The 22,671-nt window shown below is 34.4% G+C and overlaps 1 protein-coding gene across 2 annotated transcripts in view; it reads left to right on the forward strand.

The window, feature by feature from the left end:
- The window catches only part of PARPBP (PARP1 binding protein), a 73,528-nt gene that overhangs the window by 14,277 nt on the left and 36,580 nt on the right, over positions 1 to 22,671 (forward strand). Inside the window, exons 3-6 of one of the 2 annotated variants that reach the window (XM_047740982.1) lie at positions 5,907 to 6,140; positions 10,857 to 10,964; positions 20,613 to 20,783; positions 22,184 to 22,338. In XM_047740982.1, coding sequence (XP_047596938.1) covers positions 5,907 to 6,140; positions 10,857 to 10,964; positions 20,613 to 20,783; positions 22,184 to 22,338 — 668 coding nt within the window. The remainder of the gene's footprint in view (positions 1 to 5,906; positions 6,141 to 10,856; positions 10,965 to 20,612; positions 20,784 to 22,183; positions 22,339 to 22,671) is intronic. The other variant, XM_047740983.1, reaches the window with a different exon arrangement.

Genomic DNA, 22,671 nt, shown 5'->3' on the forward strand with positions numbered 1-22,671 from the left:
GAAAAAGCCCAGATGTCCATCTGCAATGAATGGAAAAAGAAGTGGTATATCTAGGTACAATGGAATATTATGCACCCATCAAAAAATGAAATCTTGCCATTTTCAATGACGTGGATGGAAGTAGAGTGTGTTATGCTAATGGAAATAAATCAATCAGAGAAAGACAATTATATGATCTCACTCATGTGCGATTTAAGAAATGAAACAGAGGATTATAGGGGAAGGGAGGGAAAAATAAAACAGGACAAAATCAGAGAGGGAGACAGACCATGAGAAACTTTTAATCATAGGAAACAAACCTGAGGGTTGCTGGAGGGGAGGGTGACAAAGGGATGGGATAACTGGTGATGGGCTGTAAGGACAGCACGTGATGTAATGATCACTGAGTGTTACATAAGACTGATGAATCAATGACCTCTACCTCTGAAACTAATAATCACTATATGGTAATTGAATTTAAATTAAAAAAACAAAGAATAAAAATAAAACCTAAATGAAGATTATCCAGAGAGGTAATCATAGTACCAGGGCTACTTCAGAAATCTCTTCACTGGCAAGTATCTTCATCATCACCTTTTTGCAGGACAGATTTCTTTCTAGTGGACATATCAAGACTGTTGACCTTTAGAACCTTTGATTTTGGCAGGGTAGGCGGGGTGGGGGTTTTGATCCGACTTTCCATCTATCTTATGCTTAGCTTTGTTTCCTAACCTTTATGCTCAGCATTCATAAAAACCAGCTTCTTTAGTGCCAGGGAATAGTAGTTACCTGGAAAATACAGGTCTCACCATTTGCTTATTGGCACTTGCTCATTGTTTTTGACCTTTTGTAATTTCCCTTTTCTTATGAACAATTCAGTCATGTTTAAAAAAGTTTTCTATTTTCTCTTGTAGTTTTAGGTATTTCATGCCAGGAGGGGTTTCTCTGCATATCCAGCCAGGCAGATAGCCTTGTTAATATGTCTGTTTTAAAATTATAACAGATGGTATACATTCTTTCTGTATCTTGTTTTTATTATCCAACATTGTTGTCAAGACCTCTTTAGGTACCAATGACAGAAAAGTTGGTCTAATTTATTCATTTTAACAATCATCCTTTATATGACTGGTATACTTTACTCATTGATACACCTTTGGGTCGTTTGAATTTTTTTGGTATTATAAAAAATTCTTCATTGAAATGAGATGTCTGTGCATGAATAAGTGTTTCTCTAGGCCCTATACACAAGGGGTCATATGACAGATACATTTTTAATTTGACTTGATGTTACCAAATTTGTCTTCAACTTGGTTATTAGAATTTACATTATGTCAACAGTATAGGAGAGTATACTCCTGTAGTATATACCATTTTCTTATATTTCTCCATATTAGATGTTATCTAAGAACAAGAAAAGAGAAAAGAGGGTATTTCATTTTAATTTTTCTATTATTAGAGCATTTAATCATCTTTTAAGATGCTTATTTGACTCTTTAGGTATCCTCTTTATTTGCTCATTCATATCCTTTGCTTATTTTACTGTTGAGTTATTTTTATCTCTTTTTTACTCTTTAAAAGAATTCTACATGTACTTTGTAACACTCTTTGTCGATAACTTCTGATGTGTTCTATTTTACTTACCTTCTCCGGATATACTTCCTTTACATTGTTTTACCAGAATTTATATGCCAATCTTAGTCTCAATCTTATATACCATTGTTCACTCAGTCAGGGAAGCTAGACACCCAAAGGTCATTGTACAGTTTCTTTATTTTGCTCTCCATTGCAATCCATATTCAAGTCTTTCCAATTTTATTGCCTGAGCATTAAAAAAAAACAACCAAAAAAACCCCCCCAAAAAACTCTCCTTTGGTAACCTGAAGAAATGGTACCCCAAGATAATTAATAGATTTTGAGGATATTATATCAGTGGAATAGACTAGCTAAAGGTTAAACTTTGGCGATCATTCACTTAAAAATGAGAAGAGAGAAATTGAGGCAATTATTAAGAATCATTATTTTACAGTAATTGAGAGCTATTGTTTTGGAATTAAGCAGACCGTGTTCATATCAACTACTGTTTGTTTATGAATAATTTTTGAAACATAAATATATCAAAAAGGTAAGTGAAATATACCCTGAAGAAAATTTAGTTTTCATGTAAAAATTTTGATATGTTGAAATACTCAGTTCAAGATATTTTTTCTTTTGGGTTTGTCTGTGTAGCACACACTTAGAATCTCTTTCTACTTGTTAATTTTCTACTTGCTAATTCACTTAATTCACTGTGAAAGTTCAGACTCTGGGTGGGACAAAAGAGGAGAGGTGAATTGCAACTGAGCTTATCACAGTTGGTGTATGTGTGTGCACATGTGCAGTAGGGATGCTGGGCTGCAGTTCTTTTTTTTTTTTTTTTTTTTTTTGGGGCTGCAGTTCTGATTGACTCTCAGTTTCCATGTGGAGTTAGCTCAGGCATCCCCAGCTGTGTGCAGACTTACATGTCACTCAGCAGTGTGAAATAACATACACATATGCCTGCAAGTACATTCATAAATAGTAAATGGTAATAAAAAGTTGGGGTTTGTTGTATATATACTTCACCTATATTTTCACTCTGAGCTCCATTTAGGTTTTTAATTCTCTGAAGTTTGAGAACACGAGTCTCTAAAGTATGATCCTCCCAACTGAATTTGACTACAATAAAACTTGTGAGGGGCACCTGGGTGGCTCAGTGGGTTAAGCCTCTGCCTTCGGCTTGGGTCATGGTCTCAGGGTCCTGGGATCGAGCCCCGCATTGGGCTCTCTGCTCAGCAGTGATACCGCTTCCCCCTCTCTCTGCCTGCCTCTCTGCCTACTTGTGATCTCTCTCTCTGTCAAATAAATAAATGAAATCTTAAAAACAAAACAAAACAAAACAAAAAAACAAAAAAAACTTGTGAATACCTGGTAGAGTTGTTAGTCTGTCTACTGGCATGTTTGTTTTCTTAGCTGTTCTAATGGAGATAAAGAAAAGGTAATTAAAATAATCTTTGAGTTTTAGGTTTTGGGCATGGTTTCTGAGGGGAAGTCTTTTTGCTGAAATTAGATGACCTCTAGGAGTTTTATACTGCTAAAGATTTAATTTATAGATTCTTTGAGGACTACATGGCAAATATATATGACTTTTATTATTAAGCTGAAAATAGCGTTTTAGCTTTTCCTTTCCTTAGAATTGACTTCGTAGTTTGACTCCGTCTGGCAATTACATTATAAATGCTATTTTTCATGAACTTAAATAGCCTTAAGAACGTTACAAATGTTCCATTGGATGAAACAAAGATATTAATTTTACAGCTTCATGGAAAGCCACAGCCTGTGGTTGACTGTCAGATTTGAAAATGACCTAACTTTGACATAATGAATAAGAAGAAACAGTTTTTACAATTGTATTACATTTATCTAATACCCACCTAACAAACAGTTATTTTACTTTGAATGAGAAAAGAGAAAGAATGACATTTTTTGATCACTTGCCATTCATCAGGTGTTATTTAATCTCTTTAATCTCATTTTATAACCAAGGAAAAGTATTCACAGGATTTTCAGTATTTTACTCATGGTCACATAGCCAATTAATACTCTTAAGCAGACCTCCTATCTTTTCTGTTTTGATAACAATAAAAATTCCAGTTAGTTAAAAAGTTTTTTAACTTTAAACTAACTTCAGTTAGTTTGTTTTTGAATAATTATAAAAATAACTTCAGCAAAATATACAAAGTACAAGTGCTCTGAAAAAATGTAACTTCGTTTTTTTTCTCATTTTATTCTTATGAAATACAATCCTTCTTATGTCCATCAGAGAATTAAAGCATTGACCATCTTGAACTTCCTTCAGATATTAGCCAGCTGGCATATTTTCCTAGCAAAACATTTTCTGATTTGACCACAAGCTCTCTGAATCAGTTGTTACTGGTTTGAATAATAGAATATGCTGTCATGGTGGGCACCTGATCATGAAAACTGATATCTGGAGTACATTTTTATTTGGATTTAAAATGTTTTTACAATCCCAGTATAAACACTGTTAATCTAGTCAAAACCTTTTCTCACAAGATCAAGAGCTTGCCTGGTTTTACTTTAACTAGTTATAGTCAACTAAATAAGACTGGATTGTACATTTACGTTAGGCAAAATTTTAATTTATTTTTCATATGAAGGATGTCATATCAAAACAGTTTTAGGAATTTTTTGAGATAAGACAAATTAGTTTTGAAACTCTAAATAGCTGGATTTGTTTAACTTAAATACCATTTGGAAATTTTATTGTGTAATTTTTTTGGGATTGGGAAGTAAAGTGTACAGTTTTTGATGCAATGCTGTGAAATTACAAATCTGTCTTACATTTGGGTTATGGATTCAAGATTTGAGAGTTACTGTTTGTTTTTTTTTGTTGTTTTTTCATTGAATTAATTTCATGAAATATAATTAATTTTTATAATTTTGATATAATAGGTCCCTCCAAGGAGAGTAAGGATAATTTTCTTTGTCTCCATGAGGATGAGTAAAAAATTAATAATTTTTAAGGCAGTTTGGACATAATTGCCTTAAATTTAGATAGAACTAGAAAATGTAGCTGATTTTTGTAAAAGAAATGTAGATTTAAAAGAGTCAGTTAAGTAGAAAGTTTATTTTTCAGCTCTTTTTTTTTAAGATTTTATTTATTTATTTGAGAGAGTGAGATAGCACAAGCAAAGGGAGTGGCAGAGGGAGAAGGAGAAGCAGGCTCCCTGCTGAACAGGGAGCCAGACATGGGGTTCCATCCCAAGACCCTAAGGATCTGAGCCAAATGCAGACGCTTAACTGACTGAGTCACCGAGGCGCCCCTATTTGACTCTGTTTGATTCTTTTTATTATTCTTCATTGGCTAAAGATGATGTTACAATTTTAGTGCCAGTGAATTATAGTTCCATTTAAATATCCACCCATCTTTCAGTGCAAATGATGGAAAGATGTTGGTGTTATCAGAAACTACTAACATATTAAGGGAACTTAATTGTGGAAAAAAGCAACATGATACATTTCACAAAATTACATATGAATACTTAAAAATATTTGTTACTCATGCTGTATTGGAAAGGAGTAGTTAGAATTTTTTACTGAATTAGGGCTGGCATATTTTTAGGAGGGCACTATTATTAATATCTGGGAGCAGAATGCAATCAATTAAAAAAAACCTTCAGCATGTCTACTGACTAATATATTATGTTGATATTGAAGAAGAGAAAAAAAGAACAATTTTACCTCAATAGGAACATCCAACAGCTTATAGAAAGAAACTGGCTTTTTAACACTTGTTTATAGTTTGGTGTGTCCATGAGCAGGGAAGAATTAAAATTCTTCTCCAACCCAAGGTTTTAGCACTGCTATTTTGCTTTTTCTGGAACAATAATGACATAAAATGTGATTTTTAAAATTAGTTTTTATGATCATGTCTTAAGACTAACAGTTGGAAGTGTGGTATGTGGTAATTCACTATGGCATTGAAAGTTTTGATTAAGAGATTAAAAATACATTAGAAGAGCTAAAAGGAGCTAAATATTAACAGAATCAAATTTTTCCCCAATTAATAGTGCTTAAGAACAGATCATTCCCCACCCATTCCCTGAATTTGAGAAGAAATTTAGTGAAGAAAGACTAGATATTTGCTAATTTTGTCATGCCCAAACTTGCCATAGTTGTTTATATTTTACAAAACCATCAAAATCCTGTTCTGTCTGGTTTAAAAATTATTCCATAGCTGAACTTGGATGTTCTCTACAAATCCACAAGAATTCAATGTATACTTTTCTATAACAAAATTCAATTTGTATTTCCCTTCTCAATTACAAATTAATGAATATTCTGGCACCCAAATTTATCTTTTCATTTTTGGTATTGTCTCTTTTCAGTACAGTGGAGAATTTACAGTTTCCCTGAGTGATGTCTTATTGACCTGGAAATACTTTCTACATGAGAAGTTGAACATACCATTTGAAAATACAGAAGTGATTGACCATTATGAGGACATTAGGAGGACTTACGATGATTTCTTAAAGAATAGTAATATGGTAGATCTGATTGATGTTTATAAAAAATGTAGTGTTTTGATTTCTAGTTGTGAAAATAATGCCAACATATCCCCTGTAAGTATTTTTTAAAATATTTCTGTCTTAAATGAAAATTTGGCTAGATTTATTTTTATTTTAAACTATGGTATCAACATTTATAGTAACTTGATAGTGCTTTTGCTTTTCAGATCATGTTAGAAATGGAAAATTTAGCTACCTGAAAGTTAGCTATTACTGGAAAGAAATATTTCAGTGGTAAATTTTGCTGAAATTCTGTGATTTGGTTGAAATGTAAGAACAGCTTCTTACCAGATCAAAAAATTTTAACGAAGAGATCAGTCCCAAATATATGATTTCTTTTTGAATTCATGCCAAGGATTGCTTTTATATTTTACTTTCTTGTTTTAATGTATATATGTTCATTTGGCATATGTTATATAAATGATTGCTATGACTCTTTCTATGGATTAGTAATATTAATTACTGAGATGGGGTATCATTTTGTGACGATAGTATGATACAGTAAACATGGGGTAATAAATATACTGTTCCTGCTTTTTTTGCATACACATATTCATTGCTTTATTTTTTTATTGAATATAAATTTTAAAACTAATGGGATGCCATCCTTTATAGTTTGGTTTTATCTACATTAGAATTAATAAACTGCTTTAGAATATATTTGGATGTATCTATTTTAAGCGTTGAAGTGTATTTATCTTAACATTACTGAGTACCAATAAAGTAGTAATTAAATAGTGGTTATAACTAAATAATTATAGATATAATTAGAAGAAATGTTTATTATATTTTCTAAGATATTAGAATATTTTATAAATATTTGTATCTGAAACGGGAATCATGTTTTGGCTCCTTGTAATAGAAACCTCTATATTAACAGTGGTTTAAGAAAAGGAAGTTTATTTCACTGTTTTATAAAAGGAGTCTTAAGGTAAGCATATGGGACTGATGTGATGGCTCTGTGGTTATCAGATACCTAGGATTTTTCTGTCATTCTGCTTATCCATCTTAGTTCTTGACCTCTACCCTCAAGATCATTTGTGGTCCATGTTAGCTGTTGGAACTCCAGATTCCATATCAGCGTTCCTTGCATCAGGAAGTAGTAAGGGAGCACAGTACTCTCCTTTCATTTTAAAGAGGCATAGCTCTTTTGCTTCCATGTCCTTGCGCAAATCTTAGTCACATGGCCACACCAAGATGTTAGGGAAGGTGGAGAATATAGTCCTTTTTTTTTCTGGGTAACATGCCAGAATAAAAACAAAATCTCTGTTACTGATGAAGAAGGGGAGAGTGGATATTGGCAGGCAGTTTGCGGTCTTGGCCTACTGGGCTATAGCCCTTTCCCCTGTTGTAACTTTTTTTTTTTTTTTAAAGATTGTATTTATTTATTTGAGAGAGGGAGCTAGAGAGAGCATGAGTTGGGGTGGAGGGGCAGAAGGGGAGAGAGAAGCAGGCTCCCCACTGAACATGTAGCCCAACACAGGGCTCAACAAGGGCTCGACTTGGGGTTCAGTCTCAGGACCCCGGGATCATGATCTGAACCAAAGGCAGATGCTTAACTGACTGAGCCATCCAGGTGCCCCCTGTCGTAACTTTCTGAGACACACATACATAACCACACTATGGTAAAGATACTTGTGAGGGAAGATTGTTTTTTCTTCATTCCTCCCTACCTATGTTTTATTTACTTGCAGAGATTATTTTTGACTATTTTTCATATAGTTAATTTAGAGAGGCTAATCAAGCACAAGTATTGGATTGTAGGAACAACAAAGAGAATTTTTTGATAAGCCAGTAAGAGTATAATCTGCCTGAGGTTTTTGGGCACATTGTTTTCACCTTATCCTTTGTTGCTGTCTAAGTTTTCTATAAGATTTTTTTTTTATTTGAAAGATTTTATATGTTTATTTGAGAGAGAGTAAGAGGGAGAGAGAGAGAGAGAGAGAGAAAGAGCATGAGATGGGGGAGGGTCAGAGGGAGAAGAAGACTCCCTGCTAAGCAGGGAGCCCAATGCAGGGCTCAATCCTGGGACTCCAGGATCATGTCCTGAGCTGAAGGCAGTCGCTTTTCAGCTTTTTGAGCCACCCAGGCACCCCCTGTCTAATAAATCTTCTAATAAGCCTCTTCATTTAAGTGTATCAACTGTAGTATGAGATACACAGCTTTACCTTGGAGGGAGTTCTGTGCCTCCAAACATCAACATGTTCTGCAGAATTTCAGGAGTGGAGTGGAAGCCGCTGAGATGATAGCATGCGAAGTTGAAACCTTTCTACACTTAAAATGGAAGATTTGATCTCTGACTCTTATTTGCTCTAGGGAAATTTCCAATGAAGAAAAACTGAGCAGAAAAACAGATACTTAAATTGATTTCCTCAAAAATGTGTTAAAATAACCCTAATTTATGCTGAAAGTGTCTTTAAAAAAGATTTATTAGAGAGAGAGAGTGGGGAGGGGCAGAGGGAGAGACTTCAAGCAGACCCCCTACTGAGCGCTGAGTCCAATGAGGGTTTGATAACGCAACCTGTGAAACCATAACCTGAGCTGATACCAAGAGTGGGATGCTTAGCTGATTAAACCACTCAAGTGCTCCTAAAAGTGTCTTTAAAGATACATATGCTTATGTATCTTTGTTTCTTATTTATAGTAGCCTAAATAAGGCAGAAATTACAAGGAATCAAGATAAAGGTAAGACAGGGATATTCTGGGAACATGATAACTTGAACAAGTTATTTCATACATTATAATTGTATTTCATACAATTATAGATGTATGAATACATATAAGTGTATTTCATACATTATAATTCCTCTCCTGGGGAACATGCATGCAGGGCCTGTGGACATCTGGGAGCATATAAGACCTCGATTTCTAAAAGTCCAAGTTGAGACAATTGGTACAGAATTTGCTTTCTCATGAATTGAACAATTATCTGAGGGGTACTGGAGACCTGGGTTGAGGAGAAGAAATGGTAGATTTCAAGAAGAACTTAGCAGCCCTCAGAAATCTGGGAACTTTCTGGGGAAGGTCAACAAATACCCTCTGTGAGTGTGCCAGGATTCTTTGATTTAGGAAGCCAAGAAGTAGCTGAATGGATGGATATACTGTTGGTGATCCTTGAGAGACCACAAAAAGACTTTCCCTTGGCTTAAGGAGGTGACTGGCATCCTGTTTATTTTTCCACTGATGCTTTGTAAACAGTAGAGACATTTTCAACTTCTGTTACTTGTAAAATTGTCCTCACTTCAGGTACCTCAACAGTCAGGGCCTTAGCCTATGAAGAAAAGCAACAGCCACTTAATGAGTCCCAGCACCTGCAGAAAGATGAGTTAACTCAGAGCACATGTGACCAACAGAATAGCGCTCTTGGTGGTGAATGACAATTTGAATCCGTAAAAGTAGTTAAGTACTCAAGGAAATTCAAGGATACACCTAAACATTAAGACTTTCTAGATTTAAAAAAGAAGAAAAAAAAAGTCTTCCCAGTGCAACAGATGAATTCAGGCACAAATCAGAGTTCTGAAAGTCAAATACAATAAATACTTAAAGCAGAAGGGCAGCTGGGTGGCTTATTTAGGCGTCTGCCTTCAGCTCAGGGCATGATCCTGGGGTTCTGGGATTGAGTCCCATGTCGGGTTCCCTGCTCAGCAGGGAGCTTGCTTCTCCCTCTCCCTGCTGCTCGTGATCTCTCTCACTCTGTCTCTTTCTCTCTCAAATAAAATCTTTTAAAAAACAATCTTTAAAAATATATATTTAAGGCACAGAGAGAAAAATATGAAGATGAAATAATTATGAAGGAAAAGTTAAGAAACTTGGAGGTTGGAGCTGGAGGATTTAACATAACAAATAATGGAATTCCAGAGGAGAAAAAGGATGAGATGCAGAAGAGGCCATGATTAAATAAAATATTCTAACCACATTTGTTATAATAAAATTTCCCTGAGTCTGTTAGTTAAGTGTTTATGAAGTTCCAGGCTGTATTGAAGAGAAAAGACACATTTAGAGTTTCCAACTCTAAAGGAAAAAGATAAATATTATAAGTTTCCTGGTGGAAAGAACAAGTCATTTAAAAAGAACAACAATGAAATAGCACGTCCTGAAAGAAGAGGACAGTGACCTAAGAATCTCATCCTCAACAAGATATCACTTACCAGCTAAGTTAAAGGAAGGATCTGCGAGGGTTGCAAAAATTTGAAGAATGTCATCTTCATACTTCAAGTGAAGAATTTGCCCATTCAAAGACTGTAATAATTAAACAGATGAATTGGAGAGCAGGTACCTATCCAAGAGAAGATGGTAGTGAGCAATGAAACTTGGAGTGTATGTGTGTCTAGTTAAAATGGTAAGAGTGGACTGGGAACATGTGTGCTATGGAAGCCTATACTTAATGGAAGGCTTATACTAAAGGAAATTCTGATATTAGTTTAAAATTAAAATGACTAAATATTGTAGTTTTTGGGGGGTAAGTAGCTGGCATTATCACTTTTATTTTATTTTATCTTAGATTCATTTATTTATTTGACAGAGATCACAAGTAGGCAGAGAGGCAGACAGAGAGAGGAGGAGGCAGGCTCCCTGCTGAGCAGAGAGCCAGATGAGGGGATCCCAGAACCCTGGGATCATGATCTGAGCCGAAGGCAGAGGCTTTAACCCACTGAGCCCCTATCGCTTTTAAATAATGATAGAGAAATGGGTTATTATGTACAGCTTGGTGTGAAATATTTTTAATAGTTGTCATAGCACCTTATTAGTAACCTCCTTTGTTTTCTACAGAGTCAGCTACGTGATTTTCTTTCTGGGAGACAGTATGTAGTAACTGATGAAACTGATCTTTATGTACCAACATCACCAATGAGTAAACACAACCAGGATAATGAAAAGGTACTGAAAAATTGTGAGTAAATTAAAGCAGGATCTGATCCTCTTCAAATCACCATGAATTTGTACATTACAGTTATTTTTTCTCATTTTTAGAAGTTTTTAATTTGTTTAAATTGTTTAAATAAAGCTGTATTTGCAAAGAGTAATACATTAGAGACTGCTGAGAACCTAGCAGTCAGTGCCTTCCTGGTTTTGGGACAACATAACAGGCACTATGCAAAAATAAGTATCACTCATCAGTCTTTGAAAAGTAGTTAGAAGGTCTAAGTTGCCAGAGTTATTTGAATCTTGGTATTTGGCAAATTTTGCTTATGGTTTTAAATGAATGTTTCTTGGGAGGTTATGTACAATTGAAAATTCTATTCCGTCACCTTTGAAGTAGATAACTGATGCATCACAAATTGTGATAATAGAGTTTGTTGTGCAAACAAACCATAGAAAACAAACCACAGGTTTGGTCTAATATAGTTTACCTTAAGTTAAATGCTATGCTAGGTACCTAATTAAATATAGTAACCCCTTAATAACCGTGGGGGTTATGTTTATGGAATTTTCTATGGTAAATAAAATCACTATTGACAAGATAAAAATTTGAGTATTGGAAAAAGCAGTAAAATTGCATTCAACATATCAAAATCTATCTTCTTTATTCAGTTTGACAATCACCTTCTTCATTTTTAAGAAAACATTGCTAAGGCAGATTCTCCCATAAGTCCCATGCCACAAAGATCACATTTTAAGAAATATATTTGTCACTGCCCTCAAATAAATACCTGTGCATCTACTTCCTAGACTTACTAACATGCTTGAGCATCTGCATTTAATTTTTTTTTTTGCCGTATTTGAAAGTTAAGTTTCTGACATCATGGTATTTAATCCTAAACTTCTTTAGCATATCATTTCCCAAAGATAGAAGCATTAACATAATACCATTATCATATATAAGAAAACTTAATTTTCCCTAATATCACTTACTGTCTTCCCTATTCATATTTCTCCACTTGTCCTCCAAATGGTTTTATATCTCTTTAGATTTTTAATCTAGGAGAATTCCCCTCAGTCTTTTTCTCTTCTTATTTATGTGTTTAAGTTCTCCTGGAATTATTTATTTTGTTCTTCTATTTCCAGTAAACTGGAAGTTTTATGCAATAGCTTGCTTAGATTCAAGTTTAGTACTTTATAACTGATGGTATCGTATTAAGAGACACAAACTCAAGTTGTTCCAAATTGCCAGATCTCTCTAGGATAAAGATGTAGTTTTCCCTTTGCTGTGAACAGAAATCTGTGGGGTGACACTGTGTAAATATGCTGTTTTGCAGCAACTTTTCACCCAGTGGTTTTAGACATATGTTCATGATCCTTGTCTGAATCAGTTATTTCTTTAGTGTTTGCAAAATGGTGAGTTTCTAACTCTGTCATGTCTTTACATTAATTAGCTGCCATTTCTCAGTAAAGCAGAGCTTGATAAGATAAAGCTATTTAGGGAAATAGTTCCCTAGGAATGGCAGAGTCACGACTTAATACTCTCTCTCTCTCTCTCTTTTTTTTTAAAGATTTTATTTATTTATTTGACAGACAGAGATCTAAGTAAGTGGAGAGGCAGGCAGAGAGAGAGAGGAGAAAGCAGGCTTTCCGCTGAGCAGAGAGCCCGACGTGGGGCTGGATCCCAGGACCCTGGGATCATGACCTGAGCAGAAGGCAGAGGCTTTAAGCCACTGAGCCACCCAGGTGCCCCAATTTTTTCTCTTTCATTACCAGTTTAGGAGCTGGGATAATAGTTATTTATAAGATAGGATGCAAATTACATCTTTTTCTGTTTATCTTTGTCCTTATACATATATTTACATGTGGACTCATGAATTTTTATTCAGTTTTAAAATTAATTACAGTCGTTAACCTTTGATGCTAAAATGGAGGGATTCTGTTCAAGCTTCTGTGTCTTTTTTACATGCCCTATTAGACTTCTGAGCACTATCCTTTTTTCTGATATAATAAAATATTCCAAGTCCATCTTAGAATGTTTTCTGCCCAGATGTGATTCCCTTCAGTCTTTTGTAACTATTTTCTCTTAGTTGAAGTTAATTTTTCACTTCCATTATTTTTTTCCTCTGGTGCCAAATATTGATAAAATGTTTGCCAAATGCCTGGTCTTTTCTCATTGGTACTTAAGAGATGCATTCATATTTCAAGAGAGTATATCACTTACAAATCTCTTCTCTCTGATTTGTATTACAGGCTCTATAGGGAGGAAGCATTGTTATTGTGTCCTTATGAGAAATGAATGAATTTGTATGTGTAAAATACCTAGGTGTTTATAATTTTGGCTTACAGTTATAAAATGTTGTCATAAATGGCTATCCATGAGAAAAGAGTATAGTGTATAGAAACTAATGGGTCTTCATTGCAAGCATATAGTTTTCTCATTTAAAAAAAAAACAGTGATAGTTTCATTGTGTTAATCCTCTACTTTTATCTCTTGCCTCTTTGGATTGGTTTTTAAGAGTATTCTACCTAGGGCGCCTGGGTGGCTCAGTGGGTTAAGCCGCTGCCTTCGGCTCAGGTCATGATCCCAGGTCCTGGGTTCGAGCCCCACATTGGGCTCTCTGCTCAGCAAGAAGCCTGCTTCCTTCTCTCTCTCTGCCTGCCTCTCCGTCTACTTGTGATCTCTCTCTGTCAAATAAATAAATAAAATCTTAAAAAAAAAAAAGAGTATTCTACCTACTAGTTAGCCGATAGATTAGATTTTATGAGGACTATTAAAGTAGCAGTCATCCTCTCAACTATTTTTTTGTTACTTGCAGACTTCTAATTTTTCTTTTTGCAAAGTATTTTTGGAAGGCAACATATTTCTATTAAAATTCCAAAGTGACTTTTTGGGCTGAAGTCTTGCATAGATATATTTTGATCACAAAATGTACCTTACTAATGCCACACCAGAGTCATCAAGTAGATGAATGGCATGAGTTTGAGAAACAATATTTTTGTTTCCTTATTTTATTTTTCCTAAAGTACTAAACTGCTTTATAAATTCTGAAGTAAAGAAGGGAAAAATGGAATAAAAGCCCTAAAAGAAAATCATCAGTTAAATAAAAATTTCTACTGCTATATTAGTTTTAGCTCAACTCTTTTTTTTTTTTTGCTTGTTTGGTCATTTTATGTTAAGAATTTATGTGTTTGGCAAAGAAAGTAAAAAAATAGCGGTATAAATTATTAATCTCAATCTAAAAAAACTGACGTTCTTCAAATTGAGATTGAATATCTACATTTCAGTAATAATTAATGGATAGGAAAAGAAACTTGGAATTGCCAGAAAGCTTAAATAAAATTGTTCAACTTCTAAACAAACATTGCAAATACTTTGTGGCATGGACTGAATCAGTTTATTAAATAAATAAACAGAACATTATCTTTATTTTTGGTATCTTGGTAAAAGCTTCAATCTTGCGGATTTTTTCAATTAGGCCCTTGCTTCTGGATATCATAACTGTATTTATGTGGAATGCTTTTCCAGAGAGCCTCTTTAAAACACACTTGCAAATACAAGAGCAGGGAAACCATAACTGCCATGTTATATGACCATAATGATGGGGATAGATTTCCAGTTGCAGCCATGAGTTAAAAGAAACACTCTTAACTGTGGGGACTCCAAGATGTTTTTCCCTGATGTTTGTCTAGCATCATAGATCAGAAGGGCAGAATTTGCTAGCCTTAAAGAGCAAGTTGTAGATGGGGTTTAAGCCCTCATTGATACCCAGTAAGGATCAGATATATACATTTTGGTAAATTCTCATTATTTTTGGACAGCAAAAGCACAGTAAAATAGGGATTCAATGAAATTAAGTGTAGAAAGAGTAAAAAAGTTTCTGATTACAATGTGAATGTCGTTTTTTTTCTTCCTTTTGATTTTTCATGAAATGTGTTACTCTTTTGAAACATGAAGGGTTAAGATAAAGAAGAGATTCATATGTTTTAGACTATTGTACTGTGAAGTTAAAATGGAAACTTCTGTATTATAGATTTTACACGAAGTATTATGATTTACACTGAAAGTAAAGATAAAAAGACAGTTGAAATCTAAGTGGAAAATTATATAATGTCTTAAGTTATAAAATTTTAGGGTGGATCTTAAAGATGATTTTGATTTAGTTGTAACTTGAAGTAATTTTCTTTTTAAGGCAATGTAATACAAATATGTGAGTGCTTAATAGATCCCAAATAAATTTTTTTTAATTAATTTTTTTTAAAGATTTTTTTTAAATTTATTTATTTGTCAGAGAGAGAGAGAGGGAGAGAGAGCGAGCACAGGCAGACAGAATGGCAGGCAGAGGCAGAGGGAGAAGCAGGCTCCCTGCTGAGCAAGGAGCCCGATGTGAGACTTGATCCCAGGATGCTGGGATCATGACCTGAGCCGAAGGCAGCTGCTTAACCAACTGAGCCACCCAGGCATCCCCTGAAATAAATTTTTATCAATAGTTTTCATTCTGAAATTTCTAAAAGAGCCAAGTACATGTATTAAGTTTTTTTCATTTATCATTGAACAAAAACTAATTGAGAACCTATTAACAAAAATGGATTGATTATATACTATAATGCCAGTCATTCTTTTAGGCTCTAAGGGCACACCATTTGCTCTCCTGGAACTCATGAAATAGTAGAAAGATTAAGAAAATACACATCATCAGAAACTATTAAGATCTATGCAGGGAATTATAATTGCCTGATAAGCTTAGGTGTAAGAGGGTAATAAGAAAGGGAGTACATGAATTACTCTCTGCAAATTGCCTCTCTGCAAAGGTAACATTTGTCTCATATTTTTAATATTTAAGAAAAAAACTTTAGAGGATTAATATTTAAGTTTTTTTTAATCAATTTTGCTTAAATTTCAAGTCCATATTTAAGGTATCCTTTTCCTATACAATAAAGTTTTTTTTTTTAAATTGACCCTGACTGCCTCCCGTATTTCAAGAATTGTTTTTCTTGAGAAATTTAAATAATCCAAAAGCATGTGACCTTTATTTTTTAATTTTTTTAAAAGATTTTATTTATTTATTTGACAGAGGGAAAGAGACAGCCAGAGAAGGAACACAAGCAGGGAGAGTGGGAGAGGGAGAAATAGGATCCCTGTGGAGCAGGGAGCCTGATGCTGGGCTGGATTCCCAGGACCCTGGGATCATGACCTGAGCCGAAGGTGGACGCTTAACTGAGCTACCCATGTGCCCCAACCCTTTAAAAGTGCTTGCAATACGTCTATGAACTTGAGACTTTATTAATAATTGTCTCAGAGACTTCCTAATAATTTATAATTTTTATTGCTACCTTTTAGATCTCTCTTAATGCTTTCTAAAATGTAGTTAAACAATATGAAAACATATTAATTTTAATTAGGAAAATATTTTCTTAGAATTATAGATGGTAAATTATGGGGTCTTTGGCTAAGTTGTCAGTCACTGAAGGACTTACTGAATTTCAAGTTTTGAGAATGAATTGAGTTTAGAATTTGTGGAGTCCATTTTTTTTCATTAAATTATTTCTAAATTTGTTTATTTTTTATTACTATGTTCAATTAGCCAGCATATAATGCATCATTAGTTTTTGATGTAGTGTTCATTTTTCTAAGGAAATAGGCAAGGAGAGTATTTCAGGTAAATTGCTTGGGATCAACACTTAAGAATTAGATACAACAAGATTTCAGATCAAGAAAATGGGGTGGAAGTAGTTGAGAAGGTGATGAGAATTCCATTAAAATAATTTAATTTTGATGAAATCCAGTTTATCAATTTTTTCCTATTATAGATTGTGCTTTTGATGTCACGTGTAATAACTCTGCCTAATTCCAAGTCATAAGGATTTTTTCTTACGTTTTCTTCTTAAAGTTTTACAGTTTTATATATTGTACATTTAGACCTATAATCTGCTTTAAGTTTTATAAAAAGTATGAGGTTGGGGCACCTGGGTGTCTCAGTCAGTTAAGTGTCTGACTTCAGCTCGGGTCATGATGTCAGGGTTCTGGGATTTACCCCCACATTGGGCTCCCCACTTAGTGGGCAGTCTGCTTGTCTCTCTGTCCCTCCCCCTGCTCATGCTCCCATTCTCTCTCTCAAATAAATAAGTAAAATCTTAAAAAAAAAAAAAGAAAAAAGTGTGAGGTTTCGGTGAGTTTCATTTGTTTCACATATGGCTGACCAGTTGTTCCCACACTAACTATTGAAAAGAGTGTCCTTTCTTCATTGTTGCTTTTGCACCTATGTCAAAAATCAAATGGCTGTATCTGTTAGGTCTATTTGTGGACTCTGTTCTGTTTCATTGATATGAGTGTCCCTTCATAAATGCTGTATTATTTTGACTATACAGTAATATTTAAGATCATTTTCAGCCTATTTAATACGTTGTTCCAGTGTCTTCTGGCTTTTTGATGATTTGTTACTACCATTATTCTTTAGTATGTTGTGTGTCATTTTGTTCTCGTTACTCTCAAGATTTTTTCTCATCTTTGGCTGTCAGAGTTTAATTATAGAACAGGAACGATATTCTTTGTATTTTTCCTACTTGAGTAGCTTCTTAGATCTATAAAGTAATGTTTTCCACCAAATTTGGGATGTTTTTGGCCATAACTTCATGAAATACCTTTTTCTGCTTATTTCACTCTTCTGCAGGGATTCTAAATACATGTCCCACAGAGCTCTTTGGTTTTATTTTTCTTTCCTTTTTTCTTCTTTTGTTTTTCTGGTTTGATCATTTCTATTTATATATTTGTAAGTTCACTTATACTTTCTTCCACTTTCTCCAAGTTGTTGTTGAGCCCATTTAGCAAATTTTGTTTTGGTCTTTGTATTTTTCATTTCTAGAATTTACTTTCTTTATAATGTCCACTTTTCTGTTGTCATTTCCCCTGTTAATTTATTGAACATTTTTTGGTTTGAGTTCTTTGTATATATTTATAGCAGAAACTTCAGAGTTTTATCTGCTAAATCTAGTATCTAGGTCCACTTGGTGTTAATTTTTTATTGACTGCTTTTTATCCTGAGAGGGGGTAACACTTTTTTTTTTGAACTGTCTTGTAATTTTTAGACAAAAACGACATTACAGATATTATTTTATAGTGATTCTGGGTTTTGTCATGTTCTTCTGAAGACAATTGAGTTTTTATTCCAGTAGGCAGTTTTCTTACCTGGATTTCAACTTCATATTTTGTCTCCTTGGTATGAAGCTTTTTGGATATCTATTCTTATGGTTTTCCTTTGCTGGTTTTTTTTTTTTTGGTTGGCTTTTGTAGGTCTTTCTTCTGCCTGACAAACATGGCAGTAAACCAAGGATTTGGGAAAGTATGGAGCTCATTCTTTCCATGGATTCTTTTTTCCTGGGATTTTCCTGTGTTTTCCAGTTGTTCTGACAAATTTTGGCTCTGTACTCTTAATACTTCAAGCCTGTCCCAGCTTCAGCTTTCTGTGACTTAAGCTACACAGAGTTGAGGAATGTACTCATTTTAGCAAACCTTCCAACTCATAGCTCTAGTTCCTTGTAGCTCAGTCTTTCTTGAATGTATTTCTTTCTTATTTCTGCCTGTGTTTTTGATGGACCTGCGGAGTCTCCCCCATGCTTGTGTAGTTTTGCTGTCAGCTATGGATTATGGCTCTTTATGCTCTCAATTATGTCCAAGATTTTCCCCTTTAAATTTCTAGCTGCTTTCCCAGCCCTGTATTCTGAGGGCAACATTATAGTCACTTCTATCTGCCACAGCTATAGTCATGAAATTTGAGTCCGTAAACCACAAACTTAATTCATGCTTTTTTTTTTTCACACTTTTTTTTTTATTAATTTTATTTTTTATAAACATATATTTTTATCCCCAGGGGTACAGGTCTGCGAATCACCAGGTTTACACACTTCACAGCACTCACCATAGCACATACCCTCCCCAGTGTCCATAATCCCACCCCCCTCTCAACCCCCCTCCCCCCATCAACCCTCAGTTTGTTTTGTGAGATTAAGAGTCACTTATGGTTTGTCTCCCTCCCAATCCCATCTTGTTTCATTTATTCTTCTCCTACCCCCTCAACCCCCCATGTTGCCTCTCCTCTCCCTCATATCAGGGAGATCATATGATAGTTGTCTTTCTCCGATTGACTTATTTCGCTAAGCATGATACCCTCTAGTTCCATCCACGTCGTCGCAAATGGCAAGATTTCATTTCTTTTGATGGCTGCATAGTATTCCATTGTGTATATATACCACATCTTCTTTATCCATTCGTCTGTTGATGGACATCTAGGTTCTTTCCATAGTTTGGCTATTGTAGACATTGCTGCTATAAACATTCGGGTGCACATGCCCCTTTGGATCACTACGTTTGTATCTTTAGGGTAAATACCCAGCAGTGCAATTGCTGGGTCATAGGTCATTTTCAACATTTTGAGGAACCTCCATGCTGTTTTCCAGAGTGGTTTTTGTTTTGTTTTTTTTTAAGTAGGCTCCATGCCCAGCATGGAGCCCAGAGTGGGGCTTGAACTCATGACCCTGAGATCATGACCTAAGCTGCGATCAGAAGTTGGATGTCAGTTGACTGAGCCACCCAGACATGCCTAATTCATTCCCTTCTTATTGCAGTTCTGCTAAAATTAAATATTCCTCCAGCTCCTATCTACCTTCTAGATACTTTCCATTGTCTTTAAATAGTATTTAAGATTTTTTTATTTACTATTTTATGTTTGTTTTCTGTGAGGTTCATATGATCACTCACTTCTCCACAGGAAGTTTAGGACCTTGAATAACCACAAACTTGCTATTCTTAACCCTTCTTGTTGCAGTTCTTTTAAAATAAAATTCTCCTCTAGCTTGGGTCTGCTTTGTGTATACTTTCCAGTATAGTTATGTTTTTGAAATTTTACTAATATTTTATTGTTACCTGTGGGAGTTCACAGTATCACTTGCTCAATACTAGAATTTGCAAGACCCTAAATAGCTATAAGTAGGTAATTTTAAGAATAAGATCATTGAATGCCTTGGTTTGTAAAATGCCCTTGACCATAAAAGACAAGTATAGAATATATGAAAGAACCATGTCAACATCAACTACTTGTTATTTTCTTTTTTTCCTTTGTTGTTGTTGTTGTTGTTATTTTCTTAACACTTGCTTGAATTTCTTCATTGTAAGACTTAACTTGGTTATTTGGTATTGTCAAAGTCAGCATCTAATAATTACCGCCAAATTTAACCATTTAAATTCAGCCTTTATCTCCAGCCCTGTGTAGGTATAGGACCAAATAGTGCCAGTCAGCCTATTCCCTAAGCTTTAAGAGACTTCATTTCTCCTTGTTATTTAGTGACAAATGTGTACAAGGGCATGAGATCCAGCCTTATTAGATTTTCAGACTTTGGACTTTATCCTTTATATCATTTTTAAGAGGTATTTTTCAACAATTATGATCGTTGTTATTTGCTCATACTTACTTACTAGTGGCACATTTGTTTCATGAGCAGGGATATGTTAATTGTACAATTCAATCTTTTGTTGTATGGTAGTCTTCTCTTTTCCCATAGAATTGAGTGAGATATTGCTATTGAATAGTCATAAGTATTTTTACTGTGTATGAAGAAAAGATTATTGATTTAGAACAACTTCAATAAAGAAAATGATATTTTTTTGTATAGGTGCAGTTACTAGCAAGAAAAATTATCTACTCATATTTAAGCCTGCTTGTGAATTCAAAGAATGACCTGGCTCTGGCTCATGTTCTCAATATTCCTGATAGAGGACTTGGAAGAGAAGCCTTCACTGATTTGAAACATGCCGCTCAAGAGAAAAAGATGTCTATCTTTTTGGTATGGACATGTTACATTTTCAATATGTTTTAAAGGCTTATGAACAGTAGATATATGTACCTTAATATAGAATTCTTTTAGCTATGATAAAACAACTTTTAAACTCTGAATATATGCTCTTCTCTTGTATTTGAAAACCTATGGTATTGTTATTTATTACCATATTCTTCAAATTTGATAAGAGAAAATTTCTCTAAAGCAATGTTTTCCGACATGTGTTCTATAGAGTGGTATCTCTGTTAAGTTCTCCTTGGATAAATATTTCCAAAGGTAAAAGTCCCTGTTAAATGCTCCTTGAATAAGATGTTTCCAAGGGCAAACAGTTTGGAAATAGTACCTTTATTGGAAATATTACCTTTATTGTAGATATGTAATGCATATTTGTATATCAAAAGCTCTGAGAAGTCTTACCATTAAGAAATCTGCTTAAGTTAACCTTGTTACTTAATGTGTTGTTTCCTACGTTATTTAACCTTGGAACTTTCTAACAAATTACTGAAATTTCATAGAATTTAGGATACACTTTAAAGTATTTCATCTTTGTTGGAGCTACTCTTAAGTATAGCCATCCTATATGTATTTTTGTCATGGTAAGGCAAGGCCTTTTGAACTACACATGATCAAATAATCCTAAAATATGAAAGCTAGATAGGGCTTTGTTCTATTTAGTCTAAATGTTGAGCTTATAAATAAAGAAGATAAAGCTTGGAAGAGTTGAATTAATTGCCTACCCTTGAATAAATCAACACAGTTAACCCTGAAAAACCCTTTGTTTCATATTAAAAATTCCAGTTTAATCTACATGAGAATATAGATTGTAGTATACAATCTAGTATATGTAGTATACTACATAGTATAATGTAGTATACATACACTAATATTTTATAATCAGTGATACACTCTTATGAATGTATTCTTTTTTTTTTTTTTTAAGATTTTATTTATTTATTTATTTGTCAGAGAGAAAGAGAGAGAGAGAGGGCACACAAGCAGGCAGAGAGGCAGGCAGAGGCAGAGAGAGAAGCAGGCTCCCCGCAGAGCAGAGATCCTGATGTGGGACTTGATCCCAGGACCCTGGGATCATGACCTGAGCCGAAGGTAGCGGCTTAACCCGCTGAGCCACCCAGGTGTCCCTATGAATGTATTCTTATGCCCTTAGTTTGTCACCTTACTTGGCTTCTCAGTTTCCACTCGCATTGCCATCACCCTTTTTGGCCTGAATTTTGCATGGCATCTGTTTGTTTAATTATTTGCTTCTGAATCAAAGTGACATGAATCATAAAAAGTGCTTACTTTACCTGTATACCCAGAAATAATATAAATGTATGCAGTTTCATAAAGTTTTATTTTTAACGTACTAAATCATTAAACATAACTGAATCATTTATTTTAATTCATAGGTGGCCACATCATTTATTAGAACACTGGAGCTTGGAGGGAAGGGATATGCACCATCACCATCTGATCCTTTAAGGGCACATGTAAAAGGACTGTCTAATTTTATTAACTTCATTGACAATTTAGATGAGATTCTTGGAGAAGTACCAAATCCAAGGTAATGACTTTTCATAAATTGCAAATGTGTGTTATTAATCTGTCTTTAAAATTTTACAGGATCAGATGTAGATTTGACTATATGAGCTATTGAAATGACTAAACATCAACAGTAAGGAAAGAAACAATATCTAGATGAATAAATTATAATCTCATGACTTTTCTCCCTATTTCTGCCTATCTTTGTTTTTAAAATTTTTGCTAAAGTCGAATGGCATGCTCACATGAAATTTGACTAGAGAAGAGGGCTATTTGTCTTTATCTGGAAGAAATAGATTTTGGAGCACTGGACGTGACTGAATAGATAATTTCTTTAAAATTTGTAGTTAGTACT

The sequence above is a fragment of the Lutra lutra genome, chromosome 8 (assembly GCF_902655055.1).
Source record: "Lutra lutra chromosome 8, mLutLut1.2, whole genome shotgun sequence".
NCBI lineage: Eukaryota > Metazoa > Chordata > Mammalia > Carnivora > Mustelidae > Lutra > Lutra lutra.